Source organism: Phalacrocorax carbo, chromosome Z (assembly GCF_963921805.1).
Source record: "Phalacrocorax carbo chromosome Z, bPhaCar2.1, whole genome shotgun sequence".
In the NCBI taxonomy this organism is placed as follows: domain Eukaryota; kingdom Metazoa; phylum Chordata; class Aves; order Suliformes; family Phalacrocoracidae; genus Phalacrocorax; species Phalacrocorax carbo.
The window spans coordinates 65147017-65168315 of NC_087548.1; the positions used below are offsets into that span (position 1 = coordinate 65147017).

The window sequence follows — 21299 nt, forward strand, 5'->3', positions numbered from 1 at the left end:
GTTTTAGAATGATTTTTAAACAATGAGCTCAGACATCACACCAACCAGAGTTTTGAAATTCTTTCTTAGTCCACTAGATGGTGATCCTTGTAAACCAGGACTCAGGTAACTAAACAAGCCTCAGGCCATTAACCATAAAAAACCCACACTCTAGTATGCAGAATAGAAAAACTTGGTTACAATATGACACGATTTGCAACATAAACAAATTCCAAAACATGGTTGAGAAATTGCTTGAGCATATGACTGCACTGTGCCCTCAGCACTACCTCAGTAGGAGGATTGGGACCCAGTCACCAGGAAAACTGAACTTGGTCTCACTCTTTTCTCACTGCAAATCAGTTTGCAACAACTGAGCTGCAAAACCCTTTTGGAAGCTCATAATGAAAACTACAGCAAGGCACTGTGATTATTTGAGGCTGCCTTCAACACACACGCATTTAAGCATATTTGGGTTTCTCCACAACATGCACAAAATTCCATATGTAATCTTAACACAAAACAAAGGCTTAGGATATGGTAATAGAAATGTTTTATTAATCAAATATATTTACATTTCTTCGTCTTCTTTTTAAATGTGTGCCTGGTATTTTCATTTAAACACAATGTAATCTTTACAGTTGATATCACAAGAATACAGCTACATGCATGACTTAATTGGTCCTTTGCAGTAAAAAAGATGCAATTTCATGAAGTTTAAAAAATGCAAGCAAGTTGTTTACCTTTCTAATTACAGTGTCATTAATATTTTTATTACAACAGAGGACCCCTTCAGCATACTCTACATCTATTGGGTGGATTTATGCACTTTTTCAGATTGGTTTGATGATGTCAAAACTTCCAAAATCTAGACAAAATATTAAAAAAGCACTTGGATGGAAGAGTGCTCTAACCATAACTTTAAAAAAAAAGTCATAGCAGTTAATGACTCTCAAAAGCAATGAGGACTTACTTTTGGACTTTCACCTATTTATTAATCTGAAATCACATCATATAGTCAGGACAGCATCACATAATGTAGTGGCACCATATGAATAATAAATAGTAATTAAAAGATGATGTTACCAAAAGAAAAGATATACACATCATTGCTTGTAAGTTTCTAGTATCTAATGTGCTGTGATTATTACATTATTCTCAACTCAGCTTTCTTTCATGGAAGACAATCAAATTGTATTTAAAAACATCATATCTGGGGTCTATAACTGCAAGTTCAAAAAGGACCTAAAGGAATAACTCTATGAATGTATATTAAATTTCACACTGGAAAAAAAATCAGAACTAGGCACAACTTTTAAATATGAGTTCCAACGTGCTCAGGGTTGGACAAAAAAAAATAATTAAAAACCCAAGCTTGTATTTATTTACCAGACTACAAAACAGAGATGCCAAGTGCTTCAGAAATTCTGAAAAGGCAGGCACATAATCACTACATTTAAGATAATTGTACTACACTCACTGCTTCAGTTTACTGTGTGCAAACACATACTGTATTCATAATAGACCTAAATGTATGGTTGTTCTGTCAATACATGAACAGAAACTCACTCAGCATTAGGGAAGTGCAGACAGAAACTAGATTCTGTTTAGTCCAAACCTAGGATGTATTTTAGCTTGTCCATGTTAGTTTTACATTTGCTATATTGTAACAGAATACCAAATGTTGTACTCAAGAAAAACCCACCATGAAATCACGGGTTTTCACTGAATTGCTTCTGTATGCTGCCAAATCTGTTGTGAAAGTGCCATGTATAAAATAATACAATAACTGAAACTGTGCTTAGGCAGCAGGCACAATAGAGTGATTTACACAAGAAAGAATTATTTGGAAGAAAAAAAGTAAGTTCTGCAGAAATCCTACTCCGGGGCATTTTTTAAAAATCCAGTAAAATCTTGAAGTAAGTTATCTTTACTTCACACCCATTCAGGAGAAAATTTAGACACATGTTTAATTAAAAACATAATAGAAAGCCTATCTATTCAGCAGAGAACTTGCAATATCTGTAAGCACATACTTACGTGCTATTTGCATTGTAAGATCCAGATATAAATCCCTTTCTGCAAGAGGCTGAGTGCTCTGCACTACTGCTAAGCACATCCCTGAATCCCTGAACAGGAGAGCACAGTTAGATAACACAACAGCACAAGTCAGTGATCTAACAGATAGCTCGCATTTGCTTTTCAGAGCACAACATATCTCTTTTCCCAATTAGTCTATAAATTTCTGCTTTTGGGTGGGTTGGTTTTGGTTTAGTTTTCTTTTCTTTTTCTTTTTTTTTTTTTTTGTGAGAATATCTATTTGCTTGAAGAAACGATCTACAGCTGCTGTTCAAATGTTAACTAAAAGCTGGCACCCCAGCAAGATGTTACTTTACATTTAGTCTCTTAAATAAGGAAAGGTGTAAACTACCAGGCATAAGGGTTTGAAAGGTTTAGGTCCAGATTTTGGGTTTTTTCTGTTTGATCAGCCTTGCTAGGAACAAAACAGTGTTCAATTAGTCACCTTTAAGTGGCAATTCTTCCTACCCAGCTTCCCATGCTTCTTTGAACCTAAAAAACAAACAAACAAACAAACAAAAAACCAAACACATTTATATAGTAGCTAAGAATCTCATAGCTTGGAGGATAAAATCAGGCAAGTGGCAACTGAATTGTTCACTCCCTGTATCTCTGTACTGAGAAACAGAGCTGAAAAACTCCCGGGGCCAAAGCCTCTTTATGACATAATGTGGTCCTTGTTAAAAAAATTATTTAAAAAATCTTTTTTTCCACAATGTTTTACATTTTTGATGGCCAAACACAAATACAGTAACTCCTGAAGTAATTCCCTGCAAGGCTTTGGAAAATCCAGATTCTGCAGCATAGTTTCTGCAATATAATAAACACACATCCTGAAGTAAGGATGCCTTAGATTTAAATTCCTTTTAAATGTATTTGAATTTTACTGTATGCTCTTTTTCTGCTTAAGCTTTTTGCAGAATTCATAAATGGTCTGAATTTGTAGCTGATTCTGTCTAGCCCTTTACAGAATTGGATACTTAAATCTCTACATATTTAAAATCATCCCCATAAATGCTTTTAAAATATTTAATATAATCAACTGAGCCCTTATGAGCCACCCAGCACTTCAGTTTTGGTGCAAAACTGAATGAATCTGTTTTAATCCCCATAAACTCCACAAATTTATTTTGCAGTTTTACCTTATGATATAGCATGACCTCAGAACTCTTTAGGTTTTGCTTCTTGTTGGCTTTGGGTTTGGTTGTTGGTTTTTTTTGTTTTGTTTTGTGTTTTGTTTTTTTTTTTTTTTGTGTCTTTTTTACATTTTTATTAAACTACAGCTCTAGCATTAAGACAATCAATATATAAACAAACACTGCTGGTCTCTAAAAGTGAAAACCATTCTTTGGTTAGACAAAATCATGAAATCTGAAATACATCAAGGATAAAAGCTTGAAAAAAGCCAATATGGAAATTGTTATATTGAACCAACGTAATGACATCTGAGCTTTTTACATTGGTGTTGGGAATATTTTGGCTTCTTTTCATTCACAACTGTACCAGGCAAATTTCCATGAAGTGAATATTATGAAGCCTCCAAGCCATTTACAAAGTAACTGAGTTCAGATATAGCTTTTGTTTTGAAGCTCAGTCCAAGTATGTTCAAAGTTTCATCTAATACAGGAGCATTTTCAATTTGATCCAAACCAACAGACTAGAAATGCCAATGGACTACAGCTTGGATTTCTTATCAGTTTTCCTAGTAATCAGCAAGCCATTAAATCAATTACCCAAACAAAAAGCATCACCTTGGTTTTTGCTCCTCAAAATATGACTTACACATAGACTGGAATCTTAAACATTTAAAATAGTTTCTACCATCTCTGTCTTTCATAGCTATTAGACTGAATTTGAGACCTCTATTAGTTTAACATAGTTTTCCTACTGGCTTCCTTATATAATGTATATTTGCAGATATACAACATTCCTTTTTTTTACCCCTTTTTTTCTTTTTTTTTTTTCCTAGAATGTCTATGCAAATGCAATGCTGTTGAATGAAACTACTTGCATGAAAAAGTGCACACAGTGTGAGGCATGAGACTATGGAAATGAAATGCCCTTTGGTCTGAGGAGGCTGACACTGACCCAGATATAGCTTTTGATCACTTCCTATCCCACACAGCAATTTCTATTATAGCCACATCAAGATCAACTTAGCCCAGCCCAGCCAAATACACGGATTACATCTGGGTCCTTTGAGTCATGCTACAAAAAAGGTGCAAGAATAAACAAGTCCATGTGCATTCTCAGTCATAACTACGGGCAGAAGAACCCTTGAGATTCCTCACTTTGGCATTAAATAACAATTATAAAGGCTTTTAGAATTAAAGCAATACATGGCGGGACTCGAAATGTTAACAGTCCCAAGTAACTTGTCAATTGAAATAAGACTCATCCCTAGTCATAAATAAATAATCTCTTTCCTGGTCTCACTTCCATGCCAGGATCAATATCTCTTAACATCTTACTTATTTTATTACTGCTTTTGGTTTTCTGGGACTGATTGAAAGTTGCTCAGAGGAAATCTTTGGTTTTGCTTAAGTGTCCGTGACATTTAATCATGACTTTCCTTGCAGTTTAATTCCAACCAGTCAATCAGTTAATCCACTTCAATTGATTCTGTGCTCTCTGTTATTGGCTTGCACTCATTGGGCATCCTCTGGTGTCGACTCAGCTGGGTGGCTTGTGTGAAGCTCCTCTCACACCTCTCGCACCTGGTGAAGGCAAGAGAGAAAATTGAGACCAGGGAGCTGCTCGGGGGGGGTGGGGTGGGTGGGTGATGGGCTTTGTCTCATCCTGCCTAATCAGAACAGACACTCAAAAGTGGCTTCAGATTTTACTGGCTCAAGAGGTTTAATTGGTGGCTACTTCCAAGGCCTTGATGCCTATGATGGGACAAGGCCTGTCTGATTCAGAACAGAAGAATCTGTCAATAGACAGGGGGAAGGTGATTTCTCCAGAGAGGCCTGTCCTGCTGTAGCTCTGATCACTGTCAGTTCAAATAGATAAAGAACAAAAAGAGATTTTTAGGAGTGAGCCATCAAAGAAGCAGCTTGTCTGCAGTTTTCTGCTCTGTAACCCCTAGGAGAAATTCATGACAAATAGAATTTCACCTTCTGCTAATTTAAAATCCACAATTGCTTATTGGAGAAAAGAAACCACAAAGCAATAATCGTTCAGTGCTAGAACAAGAGAAAACTCTTTGTTTATCTGATCTGACTATGCAGTGGGGTTCATTTTAAATAGGCACATAGAGTTAGTGCTTACTTAATTATCTGAAAACATCCACACTATTTGAGAAATCTGTGGGTTGAGCAAGAACTCGTAACAGTCACCAGTGTTTGCCTCACTGTCTTTTACATAGTCTCCCTTTCTACCCTGTCCTCTCTTTAGAGAACCATAATCTGCAACAAAAATAATGTGTGAACAAATGAACAAAGCCATTGAATTTTGGAGGGGATAGGGCAGGGGTTATTGCTAGCTTGGAATGAGTCTCCTACCCCTGTTCTGAAAGAGAATCTATTGTATTTAATCTCCCAAATAGCGCCCTTTTAATTTGCATTCTGAACACCAGATAGGGGCGTTTGATGAGTTGCAAATACAGATACAGTGGATTCTCCTTGTACAGCGCTCACTCCAAAAGCCACCTTTGATTTAATGGTGCTGTGTGATGTTTTATCTTCAAAGAAGATTATCATAAAAGCATCACTACGATGAATTCTTCACCTTCAAAGGAGAAGTGAGGAAAACAAAGGGCTCAGCTAATTCATATTCATCTTTCTCTCTTCACTGATGTGAATGATAGAAAGTAAACTGCCACTGATCTAGCTGCTTACAAAAGAAAAAAAAAAAAACAAAAGAAAAAATATATTTATACATATGCATAGTTGTAGAACGCTCTTCACATTGGTAATTTTTAGTAAGAAAGTTCTGCTTCAGGAGCATTTAGCACAGACATTACAGAGTCATTCATTCAAGCTACTGTACCAATCTAAAATGTCAACACTTTTAAGTTGTGTTTCTTTTATTGTCTTTCATGGAATATTTTTAGCAGTCTGTTCCACTGCTAAAAACTGCACTGTGATCTTGACAAATGTAAAATGTCAGCTTTAATGTATCAGACCTATCAGCTCAATGAAAATAACTCAGAAGTATTGATTACTTAATGATTTTTGGGGTATTCATTAACGTCTATGTGCAGATCATCCACTCTCCAGAGCTCCTGAAGTGCTGATGACACATTAGTGTACTGCTGATTGTTTATTAGAAAACTGATTAGTTACTGGATTAGTGTGTCAAAATATACTAGCTTTCATTGCCTGACAAACTTGCAAATTATTGTATTATTTTAATATACATATATATCTATATCTATCACAGAGGCATTAGAATCGATTTTAAGGCTGAGGGGTTAACTTAGTCCATATGAGATATTGCCATCTACTTGAACTTGATAGTTTTGTTATTTTGATATCTACAAAGACAAGCACTTTGCTTGCTGAGTAACGGGAAGCCTGGAACCTTGCCTAACCAAACTGTAAGTGGTACAGTTGCAAAATAACCTAAAAATCAGATGTGGCAACACCTGACTTCTAAACGCCTGGCCAAATAAATGGAATATACTATATCAACATGCCTAGGGGCCATATGTGAATCAGAGAAAGACTATAAGGTGATCAGAAGACAAAGTTACTCATTAAAACTGCTGCCTGTGAAGATGTGGCAGACCTCCTTACCCTTTCTGGAGCTTGCCTGGGAGGGTAGAGCTGGGCACTGCATTCTCTCACACCTTGCATTGCTTTTGAAAGCACAGAGCAAGGCTCACTGAATTCCTTTATAATGCAAGTTCCCATCCTTTATCCACAAGCTGCTTCTGCTGTGGGAGTGCTCTAAGGTCCTAGCTACAGGCTGTTGTGGGACACTTTCGTACAGACACAGAAAAGAAGGATGCTAAAGAGAGACCAGAAAAAAATAAGTTGTTTGCTACCAGCACCTGCCCTTTGCACAGGAGGGCTATGGGTGCCAAGTGTTGCTACTGGTTGGACTGTGTTGTCTGTACTATACAGCCCTTGGGGAAAAGTCAGAATAAAGCCTTTGGCAAAGCACCTAATTCCCCTGGGTTTCTTACGTAGCCAGGCAAACTTCAGATAGTACCCACGGTGCCTAGTATTTTTTAGGCCCTTGTAAAGTGTGTGGATGGTGTTTTCAGGACTATAGTTTGGGATATATAAATACCTGGCTTACTTGTATTAGGCCCTTGACTCCTCTTTTCAATGTGGTTCGGAGAAGCTGTTGCCAGATAGGAAAGGTGAAGATAACTGTGTCACAGCAGTCAGCATGACACTCTCACGGTAGGTAGGAATGGGAAGAAAAGCAGGAATATTTTTTCTCTGAATTATGGTGTACTCTTTCCCTCTTTCAACCATCCTTTCCTAGCCTGTTGCAGCAGAACAACCACTGCAATGACCTGCATCTATGAGGCACATGAGTATGTGTGTACAAGTTTTTGTGTGCATGTTTCTATACTACAAGCCACACGTTTGATGCGTGTTGGAAGGTTGAATGGTAGCCAAAACAGTCAGGTAGGAAAAAGAGTCCACCTCTCCTTCAGCCCCTCACAAAGTAACCAGGGGACCGAGCACAAGCCTGGCTATTAGACATAGACCAAATTTGTGGTTAAGCTTCAAGTGTAGGTAGATGCATTGGCAATAATGATACCTATTAATTGAGAGACCACTTACTTTCCACTTAAGCCATATGATGGAATTTGAGAGTAATTTAAACAGCCCCTGACACAACGTAGATCCAAAGAAGCAACTTAAAAGTCCTCACACAATTAGATGCCATCAGTGAAAACTGGATTTATGTTACCTTTATTCACAACGTGTGTGTGTGTGTTTTCATTGTAATTGTAAGGAGCAATGTTGTACTCCAACAATTCAACCTCATCAAACACAAGACTTCATTCTGCCACAAGGTTTCCCTATGTGATTTGCTTGGGTGGGGGTGGTAAACAAAAAGGTTCTTAAATTCACAGACAACATGAACGTCACTGTCTTTTGGATACTTCTAAGGTACTGGCGTTTCTGAGTTTGGTTAGATAGCTCCCATTGTCACTGGTCTGCTTGTTTCCTTCACAGTGCTTTCAAAACATTGGCATTGGGGATTATAGACAGGATTGGTTGAATTTCCAAGTTTGTGTGTGAAAACCTTTGGGTGAAAAAATGCTGAACATCTATTTTAGGAAAAAATATCTTCATTTGATATTTTCAAAATATTTATTTTAAGAGTTCATTCAAGAACTGCATTTACCACTAATTTTAAAATAATTTGAATGGGTTAAAAAAAGAACTAAAGCCAGGACAGAGCTGAGATGTCACTGCAGGTAGAACATCTATATTCAACTTGAAATTAATGTTCCCCAGTTTTGCATTTCAGTAAGAAACAATGAAAAACACCTGGGTTATTCCAGTGTGAATCTTTCCTCTAATTCTTTTTGGTTGGCTCCTGAATATTAGATGTTTGCATAACCCTGACTCTGCAGGCCAGTCTTTAATTTTTCTGAAATGGAAAAGACTGGGAGAGAAGAATTTAAGCAAATGGGGGTGGCCAATAATTTTCCTTTTTCTCCTACCTTTTAATTTGCTTAAGAGCTTTGTTCCCAGACGAGCAGCCATAGTGGAGACTTCGGTAAGATAAGAATACACGAAAACTTTGCAGTGGTGAGGCTGATTTGATAGCTTGTGATGACATGAAAAGAAATCCCTTCTAACTGGACCTGCAGTCCAGGCAATGCAGCTAAAGCTTTGACTACAGATAACCTCACTTAGCATTGTTATCTGTAATGAAAAGCAAATAGAAAATTCTTCCACCATGCATCCAAAGTTACCTAAGACCTACAAAGAAATTGCCTTCTCAAAGAAAAAGCTTTTTAACTAACCACAGGCTTCCTCTTAAAAAACAATTAATTTGAAGTATTTTAAAACACTGTCACTCTATGTTCACTATTTTTAAAACGACCTTCTGAAAATAATATGTATAGAAACATACAGTTAGCATTTGACATTGCCTACTTAAGCCATGCACACTGTAATTTGCCCAAATACCTCTTACAAACATAAGTGCCTTACTGCATTACAAATAGTGAGATTGCATTCACAGTAGATGCAAGTTAACTGTCCAGTTGACTGCCTATTTTGACCTATGAAATTGAACTTAGTAATACATTTAAAATTATGCCTGTTATTTTTAAAATAAGTTAGGTAGAATTTAAGTAATTTGGCACTATCCACGCATGGTTGTTCTTGCTAATAGTAAAAATATTATTCAATGGAAGCATGCACATTACCAAAAATACAGATTTTTTTGAGGTACAGAAACCCCATCTCAACAGACTTTTCCAATTTGCACTTTTTTGGTATGTGTGCACTCAAAATCCCTTTGTAAACAAACATAGAAAACCTAAATTACATGATCAAGAGGCAGAAATCTTGTTTGTCCCATTTACGGTTCTTGTTTATTAGAATTTGTTGAAGTTTTTTCCTAAGATTACTTAATACCAGGTCTTGGACCCTTCCTTTTCTAAGGAGGATCCAAATGGTGATGAGACATCCAGATGAGTTGCAGCTATCTCTTTTTCCTCTAGCAGAGAGAGTGGATCAATTTCTGGATAAGTTTTCTGCCACTTCTCTCTCAAATGCACACAGTCCTGCATGGGAGGAAAATCTGCCCCTTTGAACAGCTTGCAGGATCAGGGCATATGTGTCCCCTTATCTGACTAGCAGGGATGGGAAGATCTGCAGCTCCAGTTTTAGCTTCATGTGAAATTACTAGTCAGCTTACTGCAAATACTTCAGCAAGTCTTCCAGAGACAAATTGGTGCTACTGTTTCTTGAGTTTATGGAAGAAACAAAATAAAAGTCTTACAAGAATCTAATTATGCCATACATCATAAAAAAGCAGTACAAAGCATCCACATTTTTTTGTTGCTCTGCCCTGCACCTTTAAGAATGGGCAGATACATCCGGGAATACTTACATACTTAAGCAGAAGCAGGGCAAAACAAACAAACAAATCCCAGACCACTGGTTAATTGTAGTACATACATTAAGCACTTTCACAAATGAAATTGTGCTGCAGTCAAGACCATTTTGGAAAAGGGGAAAAAAATTACTAAACCAAAGGGGAAAAATAATGACTCTAAATGGGGCAAAATAGCAGATCTATTGGAAACATGACAAAAACAGGATGTTAAGGAAAAAAATTAAGTGGAGTCAACAAGGTTACACATAAGTAACACCTTAACATTAAAAGAAATCTATTTTCCATTTTGACCCAGAAACCTCTTCCATTAATTACTAAAATCTATTTACACAGCAACTAGATAAAATCAATCTGATTGCTTACACTATTTTTGGCTCACTTTCTATGGGCTCTGAGTGTTCAACAGACTGGCTCTAAAGGAGTCATTGCTTAGATGGTCTGAGTTTCTGTGTTTTGCCACCTACAACACTATCCTCACCATGATTTCTGGTATGCAAGCTCTTCTGTACTGGATATGCAGTATTTGGTTCTTGGCGCTGTCCCCTTGCCCCCAGCAGAGACATGTATGGAGGCCATGCTTCCTTTCAACCATATATGGAGGCAAAGCATCTCTACTGGTATCTCTACCGAGCTTGTTATGAGGGGTTCTGACAGGCCCCATGGCTGAGCTCTCTTACATTAACCAGACCGAGAGCACAGTACAGCAAAAGTAGAAAAGAAAGACAAATGAAGAAAAGTAGAGAGAGGACAGACAGTCCTTGGAGAACGGAGAAAGACACATACCTTCTTCTACACTTATTCCCATTCATCCTAGGAACATCAGGTAGCTTCCAAAAGAATTTATAGCAATACATTATACACTGATATTAATACATTATTTTTCTTCCAAAGTGGGATTGTCCAGGTATAATATCCACAAAATTTGTGCCTGTCATTTCAGCAAAGGCACAGACAAAATATGGAAAATATTTATTGTATCTTGGAGAAAATCTCCTGTTAGGTAGGCTGAGTCTTGCACAACAGAAGGTAAAATCCACCTGGATCAGCTGTGTGATGGCTGGAGGTGAGCATAGAGGGAAAATTTCTGAGAGTCATGTGTGTGCTTGCCTTTGCTTTCAGTTAACAGAAACTGCAGAAATAAGCAGAGTCTGTTTAATTAAAAACCATCTTGACCAGGTGTCTTCTTTTTTTTCTTGTCTTGGACAGCTGAACAGTATCAACTTATTATTATGATCTTACCAAACTTATGCCACAAGCCAGTATTTTCTATGCAGTGATTCTGAGACTAAAAAAAGATGCATGTTTCTCCCTCTTATTTAACCAGACCCAAACAAAGTTTTATGAGAAGCTCCGCCTACTTCAGCATATAGACATCAAAGGATCATATTAATGTTCTTACAGCATAGCCTGTCCCACTTTTGCCTGTATTTTCAGCTATGGTTCCCTGGCAGCAGCTTTAATTAAAACAATCAAGTCTTCATCAGAGGACAGAAAATTGTTTAGGGCTTGCAAGGCACCCAAACCCAAGGCTGGTTTAACCTTGATTTTAGTCACACCACTAACAGATTTATCTGGAGGTCTGACATTGGCTTTCTAGGGAACCTCTGCCGTGTGCTGGTACGGAGAAGTGATGCTAGTGAATAGAAGCCATGCATGTCCCTCTCTAATCTCAGCTGGAAAAGGCTGCTGTCTTCAAGTACTTACTTGAAGGGCTTTTCCCCAGTGTGTGTCCGGATGTGATTGTTGAGTGTAGTGGCACCAGCAAAGGCACGACCGCAGTAGCCACACTTGAAAGGCCTGTCACTGGAGTGCGTAACTACGTGGTTCCTCAGCTCTGAAGGTTGGGAGAAAGACTGGGAGCAGTGACCACACTGGTAGGGCCTGCAATGGAAAAGAAAAACACTGTGCCATCAGTGCTTTCTATTGCTGTGAACAGGAAACCGTAAGGGCAGGAACATCTCGTCTTCCCAGTAATTTCCAAAGAGAACTGCAGGTGCACTTCTCTGGGGCTTTCTTGGAAGACACATACCCAAAATTTCAAGACCACTTTAGCAAATGTGACATGTTTGTGCAGGAATTGACTGAGATTCTGTGGGCATCATGCCATACAAAACATGACTCAGCAAGCTAGTGAGCCTGCACCACACATCATATGCCTGACTTATTTCCCCCAAACTTAATGCAGCACTCGTTAGTCACAAAAAAATCCTCATGCATTGGACCTCAGAGACTGACAAAATCTTCTGTCGGTGCCAGCTACAGTCTTACCTACAAATGCATGTCTGATTGTTACACCTATATCCTGGACATATTCTGTGACTGTTTGTAATTAAATTCTTCATATTGCTTTGGAAGAATCTAGGGTTTTTGAGACCACCTTTTTCAATAAGACACATTGGAAAAACTAACCACCACGTTACAATTACCTTCCTGTTTTCTTACTTCTAAGGAAGATATTTGCATTTAATTAATACATTTCTCCCATCCAGACTAAAAATGCTTTTTTTTTGTGATCTTGAAATGAAACCCAGAGCTTAGGTTTTCAACACCACAGCTTGTTAAAAACAAACAAACAAACAAAACTGAGTGAGATGCTACAAATTCAGAATCAATACAAACAGACTGCAAACATAGAAAGAAAAGGGTACAAGATAGCAAGGTGAGACAGGGCTGCTGAAATTCAAATACCATTGCTAACTAAAATAAAATGTGAAGAAACAATCTCTCTATATTTCTGTTTGGTAAAAATGATTTATTACATGTATTATCATCTTACAGGGTATTTTTCCTTTTCACTTTTCATTTGTTTGTGACAGAGTCCTACATGCTCATCAGACTTTTTGTTAGGAAAATTAAGAACTTTTCTAGAGGGATATTAATGATTTTTACCCTGCACAATGTTTTAAGGGACAGCACTTGATGTCTGCATTTTTAGAACCAATGGCCGGCAACAACTTAATTGCTCTCTCTTTAATAAATGTGTATGTTTAAATGGCTAGAAACCAAAACTAAAGGGAAGGAGACAATGGTGACCAAGCATGTACAATTCAATTAAGTGCAAAATAAAGTGAACTATCTCATTTGTCAAGTGAACTGCTTAATTGTGGCTACTTGCATCACTGAACACAAATACTATTATTTTACAGTGCTTCAGAGCACTGAACCCTGATTGTAGAATTTTTTAGCTTGATTAATAGCTCAGTATTTGTCAATAACTCAATAGCTTACAATTTTAATTACTTACATTTGAAAATCTAACTATTCTCCAACAAGCTTGAAATAAATATATAAAAGCTGTGGAAAGGTTATTTAACCTAGAAGATGTGGCCCTTAAAAAATTACATGAATATATGCAAAATAATATTTTAAGAAAAATATAAGTACTAAGTATCTGTTTCTCTTACTGGAAGACAAGTAGTAACACACCCGGTCTTCCTCTTTCTTGAAGTGCACGGTTAATTTGCACAGAAAATATTTATCAAACTTGACATGAAAACTCAAGTGCTGGTGAAACAAAGATGATTTGTGAATGCAGACTTATTTGTTTGGGTATTTTCAAAGCAAACACTTTTAAGCAAAAAGAACACATTAGGATATTCTCTGTCCAAGAAACATTGATTTTTTAATAGTGAAAGGGACCATTAACATCTATTAGCCTCTGGTTATCTATTTTTAACAGCTACCACATTAAATGATACAACACTACATAAAACTAATTAATCTTTTATTTTTTTAACAGTCAATGTGATTAATTTCATACTGTGAAAAGTCACACTGCAACTTCTCTGTAAATAGTCAAAATTCCAAACCAGTTATCACTGAACATTGTGATGCCAAATAACATTTTTTTACCCCCTACATCGGCTCCAAACAAATTTCTTGTTTACAAAGGATATTAATATATGTACTCAGAATACATTTCACTGGCTGATCCTCAACAAAAAGAGCCCTGTAAACATCACCTATTCTTAGATCACTTTGTATTTTTTCTGTTCATCCATATCTTGGAAGAACAAGTATTAAAGAAGCTACCCTCCTCTTTGCAGTAGATGCATTTCTCCAGTTTATACACAGGCAATTCTGATTAATACTAAAATAGGCAGAATAAGTAATTTTTTCATGCTAGATACATGGCACACATTAAACAAAGCTCATTTTAAAAAGAAAGCCTATAAATGCATTCAAATACTACAACAATAAATATTGTATCTAATTTGAACAATTGCAGATTCAAATATGCCACATTTTGACAACTTTTGTATACTATTGTTTTTTTCCAAGAGCAAAAAAGTCATTCAATAAGTATAAAAGTTATAATTTTGTTCTCTGGTGACCGTTTTATTGTGCTCAGAAATTTTTCTTGGCAGAAAAAAAATCAATGCATTGTTTTTAAAAAAAATGAAAGTGGTGCAGAAGGACTGAACATGAGCAATGCTCGGTTCATTGAGTACATTGACACAGGCAGAGCAGGGCTGTCTTTGATGTAGCAGTTATGTCTTCTGCCATCACTTTGGTCTGCACTGGGACAATGAATTAGGATGGTGACCTCTTCATAGCAGAGGTTTGCAGGCAGAAGAACCAGGGACATGGTGACAAAAGCAGTGGTCCTTCATAGGCTGTATTTTCAAAGATGTGCTGCTGGACTGAATGCAGTCCCAGCCCACAAAAACTCATTTCCACTGCAACAACTGAGAACATATTGTACCTTTTTGAGCTTCAGGATATCCATGTGAATATAAGCCTGTCTATGTAACAGCCCAGATGTGTGCTGATGCTCTAGAAAACTAATATTCAAACAAAATGTACGACAGTCACTTCATATGTGAAAGCCTACATAACTGAAGTATTCGTCTGCAGATGTACAGGCAGATTTGCAAGCATTAGTCAGCTTGATGAAACAGGTGTACCAGGGCCTCAAAGTACATGCTGACTAACTGAAGAAATATTTTTTTCTACAAAAATTTTGTCCTCCAGCTATCACGTACCAGAAACAACATTGTTTTGAATGTCTTCATCGCTGCATTTTGCACAAAGGGTCTCGTTAGGCCCTTCCAGTTGTAAATCAAGCCTGATCAAAATCTTTGCATATAGTATTTTTAAGTTACATTTTAGAACAGCTAAACTGATGTATTGCAACGTGCAGATGAGAACGATGTGTGAACAGCCATCAAAAGCAGTTCTAGTGTTTTTCATTAAACACCTAGCTACGTATTTTTCTAGTTCTCTGTCTTCCTGTCTGAGCTTAAAGCAAGGAAATCTACTTACCTAGAAGCAAATTCTCCTGTTAGAAAAATTACACTGCTGTCTTTAACCCCATGCACCATCAATCAGCTATCTAGCTTTACTACCATGTAGAGTACACCAGCTTTTTCTAGAGACCCTAATCTTACAGCCCCTGACTATATGGTGGCCCACTATAAGAAAACGGGACATTTAAAGTGAAATTCAGAAAGGAATAACTGTAATGTAATAGTTTTCAGGTTTTGTAGTTATTAGATTTTAAGCTTTTCCAAGTTTTTCAAGTTACATTTTCAAAATGAAACCAGTCAAGAATAGTTTTAGCTCCTTAATTTAGGCAATATCGTAAATGATTTTGCTGTTTGGTTTGGTGATGTCTTTGCCCATCTTACAGTTTTCTCACTTCTGCAGCAGCTTTTTCTGAGTGAGACTACATCGTGCGTAAGACCAGTGCAAAACCTATGTTCCCCTATGAGGCTTACTGAACCTCAGGAAAGCTCATGTTTTTTGCAGGGGATGGGAATTTTTCTAAGAGAAAAATCTGTATCTTTGCACCTGGAACAGCTGCTGACAGACAACTGTACATTTAGATTGATTTTTTTTCAGATTTTCATTTAGCAAAAGTGACAGAGCCTTTAATTATTTGTCTTATACTATTCTTCTGCTAGAACAATAAACTTTCCAACCTCTGACTCATAAGTACATCCAGCCACTACAAACTTATTTTCTACATTCATCGTCTGAATTATTAATATCCTGGAAAATCTTATAATTATTTTCCACTGAATTTTCAAATTCTTTCCTTTATAATGAACAGGTTTCTAGTGAGGCCTTTTCAGAAGTGAATTTGCTGTTTTCAAGGGACATGTGGAATCCCAGGGCAATTCTAAGAAGAGGAATTGCTTGTAATGGTGAGTTCCTGAATACCTGTAACTCTACCATTGAAACAATGTCAGTCAGGGAGACAAAATAGCACATTGCTGTCATTTTTCCCCTTAGAAAAGGCTAGAAAAGCTCCAGCTGAAAGAAGAGAGCCTGACATGCAGTTGAAAGTGTTTTTCTCCTTGTTGAGAACTAAGAAGACGTAAAAAACCAACATGATTGATTTCAGGGTCTCAAAGCATGGGACGCAAGGCTCCGTTGAACCCAGGGCAGGGTTTCATGGAGTGATAGGAGGAAGGCTGTCACACCACAGCCTCCCCAAACAAATGAAAACAGGACACACTGAAATGGGGCCAGCATCAGTTTTCAGGGACAGGCCTTCATACAACACACAGCATTAAGAGCACAGCTGTAGTCAGAGGAGTTAGGTCGCAGTTGTCCTAATGGAAAGGTATTTTGGAGGGATGCCTTCTTCTAGCAAGTTGAACTAAGAGGCTGGAGAACAAAGTGACACCTAAAGATACTGCTAGCTTGCACACAGAAGCATCCTTAGCATCAGTGTGGCTGTGGGTGGGTTACACTCACTACCTCCGGACTCCACATCCCCTACTGCCTTGTCATTCCCCTTAGGCAGCGTGGCTACTGCCCTGAGCACTTCAGGCACTACGCAGCAGTGGGATGGCAGAGCTGGACCCACTGGGAGTTCTGGGATTGTCTCCTACAAATGTTTGTGGAGGAACTAGCAAAAGCAGAAAGTTAGCACACTTGAAGTGTTTTCAAACTTCTGAAGCTGTCAGGGAGAGGTGCTGCACATCCCTTGTTGCATTAACTATGAATACTGGGTGTTTGCAAACCCATGTGAAAGAGTATGGAAGATTATGCAAGAACAACTATTAAATTCAGCATGATGTGTACTTTAATTGAGCACTATTACACAGCCATTCTATAAACAGAAATAGACAACTCTTGCTCACAACATTTACTTTTTTTAGATCGGTTTTGGGAGTTGTTTGAATTAATTAATGGACTTGGGAAGAATATCAAGGTCAAAGACACAGAACCTATGAAGAAAAAGATAAACACAAAATGGCCTAAGCCATGATCTTAGAGGAACGGATATATTTAATTGGCAACTTCAAATGTAAAGATCCTGTTTAAAAAAAAAAAAAAAGTCACAGTCTAATATTGAGGTGCTAGACCAAAATACAAGTACAATAATATCTTTTGAGTAAACAAGAATTGTGAGGGCCAGATAACATCCACAATCTATCAGCCATGGACACACTTATAGAGTGGGTTTTCCCTCAGAATATCAGCTTTAATACCTGGCAATCAATGAGAATATATATCACACAGATGTGCATACTGTGTATGAAAATGTGCCACAGACAGCTCTTCAGAACTGCAGCCATCTGCCTTCCCTCAACACCAATACATCCTGAATCTGGTGATCATAGCGAGAAAGAAGAAACATGTCATTAAAAGAGACTGCAACATTATCAGATGTTGGTGTCTGATAATAACAATTTTAATTTCCTTAATAATTATTTTAACAGCAACCAATCAGTGGTTGATGTTAAAAACAAAAAAAAAATATTGCTTTAAAAATTATTCACTGTGATCAAAGGCTTTTGATTACCTCTTTCTGGAGTCCCACCAAATAGGATTGTTGGGAATTTCTGCATCAGGAGGAGGAAAAAACATAAAGACAAAAAAAAAAAAAAAAAAGAAGAGAAAACAAACTTCTGACTCCTGCTTCAAGAAATAGTTCCTCAAACTGCTTCTGTCCGGTCAAGGCTTAATAAAGATCCCAAAGGCTCAGAAAGTCTCAGAATTCAAATCCTGATGGATTTAAATCTTCACCTCTGACACACACGCCAGTCCCAATTACCATTAACTCTGAAGAGAAGCCCTACAAAATATAACAACCTAAAAAAACTCTCAGTGGAACTGGAGAAATAAATTATAAGTAAATGAGTAAATAATTTAAATTGAAATTAAAATCCTAATCTTAATCTAAAACAACAAACACAGTAGATGATTTTAATAATTCTCCCTATTTTAGACTCATAATTTTAAAAAAATTGTTTTTATTTATTAAATTATCTGCCTGTTAAATAGGACCATTTCTTTCTTACTACCTATTGGCCTTTTTTGATGTCTGCTCTCATTCAGATGTTTTCTGAATCTAAGTGGCGTTAAAGTAATTCCTTTTTTTTTTTCATTTATCAAGCCCCAAGTAGTTTGCTTTTCTCAAATTTCAGTCCATGAACTGGACATAGATTCAAAGATGTTTTCCCTACACCTCATGCTGTAGGTAATCAGCGTTGTTGAAAAACAAATACAAAGGCAGAACAGATAGTCTAAAGTCATTTCCTAGAGAAGGCAGCCCCTGCTGCTTCAGTCACATCAAAGATATAGTGGCTGGTGTGCTCACAAATTGCTGACAATAAATGGGGAGCTGTTTATCAGTCGGAGCGCTGCTGCAGATACCGTTGAGAAAATATAAACCAGAGTGTTGCACCCAGTACTTCAGGCTGGCAGGCAGGTATTCTTTCACAAATCATACCTTGTTTTCTTGTCTCCAGGAAATTTTGTACAACACTTTAGGGGTTTTTCATCTGGAGAAATGCACTATGTTTAAGAAACTAAAAACAACTCTTCTCCAGCCACTGTATCACTAAATAGCTGATCCACTGGTACCTGCTAAAAGACAAAAAGCTGCCTGTGGTGTAAGCTCAACCTGTAATGATTTCTAACCGGGGATACGAGAACAGAGATCCTAGGGCAGTTATGATCTGGAGTAACTATTATTCTGGTAATTTCAAGCACTGAACTAACTGTAGTGAGCTTAAACAGATTGATGTAACTGATGTTCCACATAACACTCTAAAGAAGACCTATTGGGAAATGTTTTTACAGCAGTTATGTTGATGGCACACCTCGTGGGAATAAAGAAGGCATTACAAAACCAGCCTCCACAAGAGGACTGAACAATTTAGTTAATGAAAATATAGAGATTAATGCCATTTATCAGTACGCAGTTGTCACAGAACAGAGCACTGCAGTATTTCGTATTTATACAACAGATTCATCCTAAGCGTATCTTGCAACCTCATTAAGGTTTTCTGCTCTCTATATAACAGGAGAGAAAAAGTTTCTTAAGAACAGGATTCACAAAACCCAACAAGCCAAAGAGGAAATCAGCTAAATTAGCCAGCATCAATACTCAGAAAAAGGCATTAGCTGCTATGTCTTGAATCTTTCTGGCAGCCTCTGGGATTCAACACTTAAAAATCAGAGTGTTTACCTACCTCCTCTTCACCCTAATCCTCCCCAAATCTGCTGAGTCCTTTCTCTAATCACCCTTTGCTCTCTTTGTTTCTGGGGACCCAACTTGTCTTCTGATCTAGGTCACTTTCCTACTATGCTGTGGAGTATTCTGAGCTAAAAATGCTCTACACTCGAAGCTGTTCTGCACGGACAAATTAGGTAGGCACAGGAGACACAAAACAGTAAGATGTCATGAATCAGTAACCCACTAAAGAGCGTGTTCACCTCTAAAGGAGAAGACTTAAAATCCAGCCTGCATTTCAGGCAATATTTGACACAAGATACTTAGAGAAAAATAAATAAAATAAGTAAAAATAAAAAGTCAAATCTCTCTCATCCAAGATGAAAGACCTAATCGTAGGATAGACTTATCCTCATTTTCCCTCTCTGGCAAAATAAATATTGAACCGTCCTCAGAATGCAGAACAGCCCCCTTAGGAGAGATTCTTCTTGCATTAACTATTATCTGCAGCTTAGTTCTTCACAAATGAAGGCACAACTTCAAGTGAAGGTGTCAAGATGACATCTATGTGTCACACCTGGTTCGATGAATCACTGAAAAAGTATCTGGGGTAGCCCCACAGCTTACCTCTTCTAGACTCGCTGATGCAGCATTTTATGCTTTACAGTATGCTTAGGATACTTTAATACTGGAAACTTAAGAGTCCATGAAACTTATGAGAGTGGATCTACAGGGACCTGCATTCTACATTGTGGCAATTAAATTGGCAGTTGTGTCCTACAGCTTCCTTAGTATGGCATTTGCTTCTGCTAAGGCCAGCATAAAATCCAGAAATTATTGAAAGAGGTTTTTTGCATTCACAATATTATCAACTCTTTAAATTCTATGAAGATTTGCGTGGAACCCAGTTTGCCCCTATCATGCTTGACGTTTCTTCCTGGAAAACTGGATTTATGCTCCAGTACCTCCACACCCATAGAATCACACAAGCATATGTGTACACGTAGATAACCACGTACACAAAGAGACATAGACATGCATACAAACACACACACAGACTCACTGTTTACTATTTTTTGGTAGCGTTTTGGTTAAACGTAATTCACAATGAAATGCTGCTTTTAGGGTAACTTTCTGCTCTGTTTGAGCTGTTCTGCTCAAACCTTCTTCACAGCTGAAGAAGAGACAAAACATGGGCAGCCTTTTTTATTGAATTAATTTGATTTTTGTCTTTTGTCCTGCCAGCTATCAAAATTGTCAAATAAACCAGCTTTGATTCATAAATAATGGTTCCATTATGTTTACTGTGCCACCGGTCAGAGTACCTGAAATTTTAATTCACTTGTTCAGCTAAATTTCATCCTCAGTTCACAGCCATAAAATTCTGTATTGACAAACTTTCAAACCAACTTTGACTCTGAGGTATCTAGTCAACATTTTTCTTCTGTGTGGATATTAGTTTATTGAATAAGTGGCATCTGTTTTCCTCCACATCACTAGTGGAGTAGGTATTTCCTTTTGACAGCTTTGCACGATTTATGGGTTTGCATGCTCTGAAGAAAAATAGTACTAAGCAAAAAATTCCAATTCATTACCTCTTAGTACTTAATTAAGTTCATACACATTGCACACTATAGGTGAACCCTGAAATGACTGTGACAGCCACTGAGCAGCAAGTTAGATTATCTTTGGAAGACAGAGAGACTTTTAATTATCTTGACCTCATTTTTTCATCTATGATATTAATAAATTTTCCTTCTATTTTGTTGCCTCCATCAGA

The 21299-nt window shown here is 37.4% G+C and overlaps 1 protein-coding gene across 2 annotated transcripts in view; it reads right to left on the bottom strand.

The window, feature by feature from the left end:
- Positions 1-515: 515 nt before the first annotated feature.
- Positions 516-21299, bottom strand: part of PRDM6 (PR/SET domain 6) — a 77870-nt gene continuing 57086 nt past the window's right edge. The window contains exons 7-9 of one of the 2 annotated variants that reach the window (XR_010370488.1): positions 11809-11985; positions 2504-4775; positions 516-2108 (exon numbers count right to left, since the gene is read on the bottom strand). Coding sequence is in view for 1 of the 2 variants with exons in the window: in XM_064437839.1 (XP_064293909.1) it covers positions 4661-4775; positions 11809-11985 (292 nt within the window). In the remaining variant the exon portion in view is untranslated. Of the gene's footprint in view, positions 4776-11808; positions 11986-21299 lie in introns of both variants that reach the window. The other variant, XM_064437839.1, reaches the window with a different exon arrangement.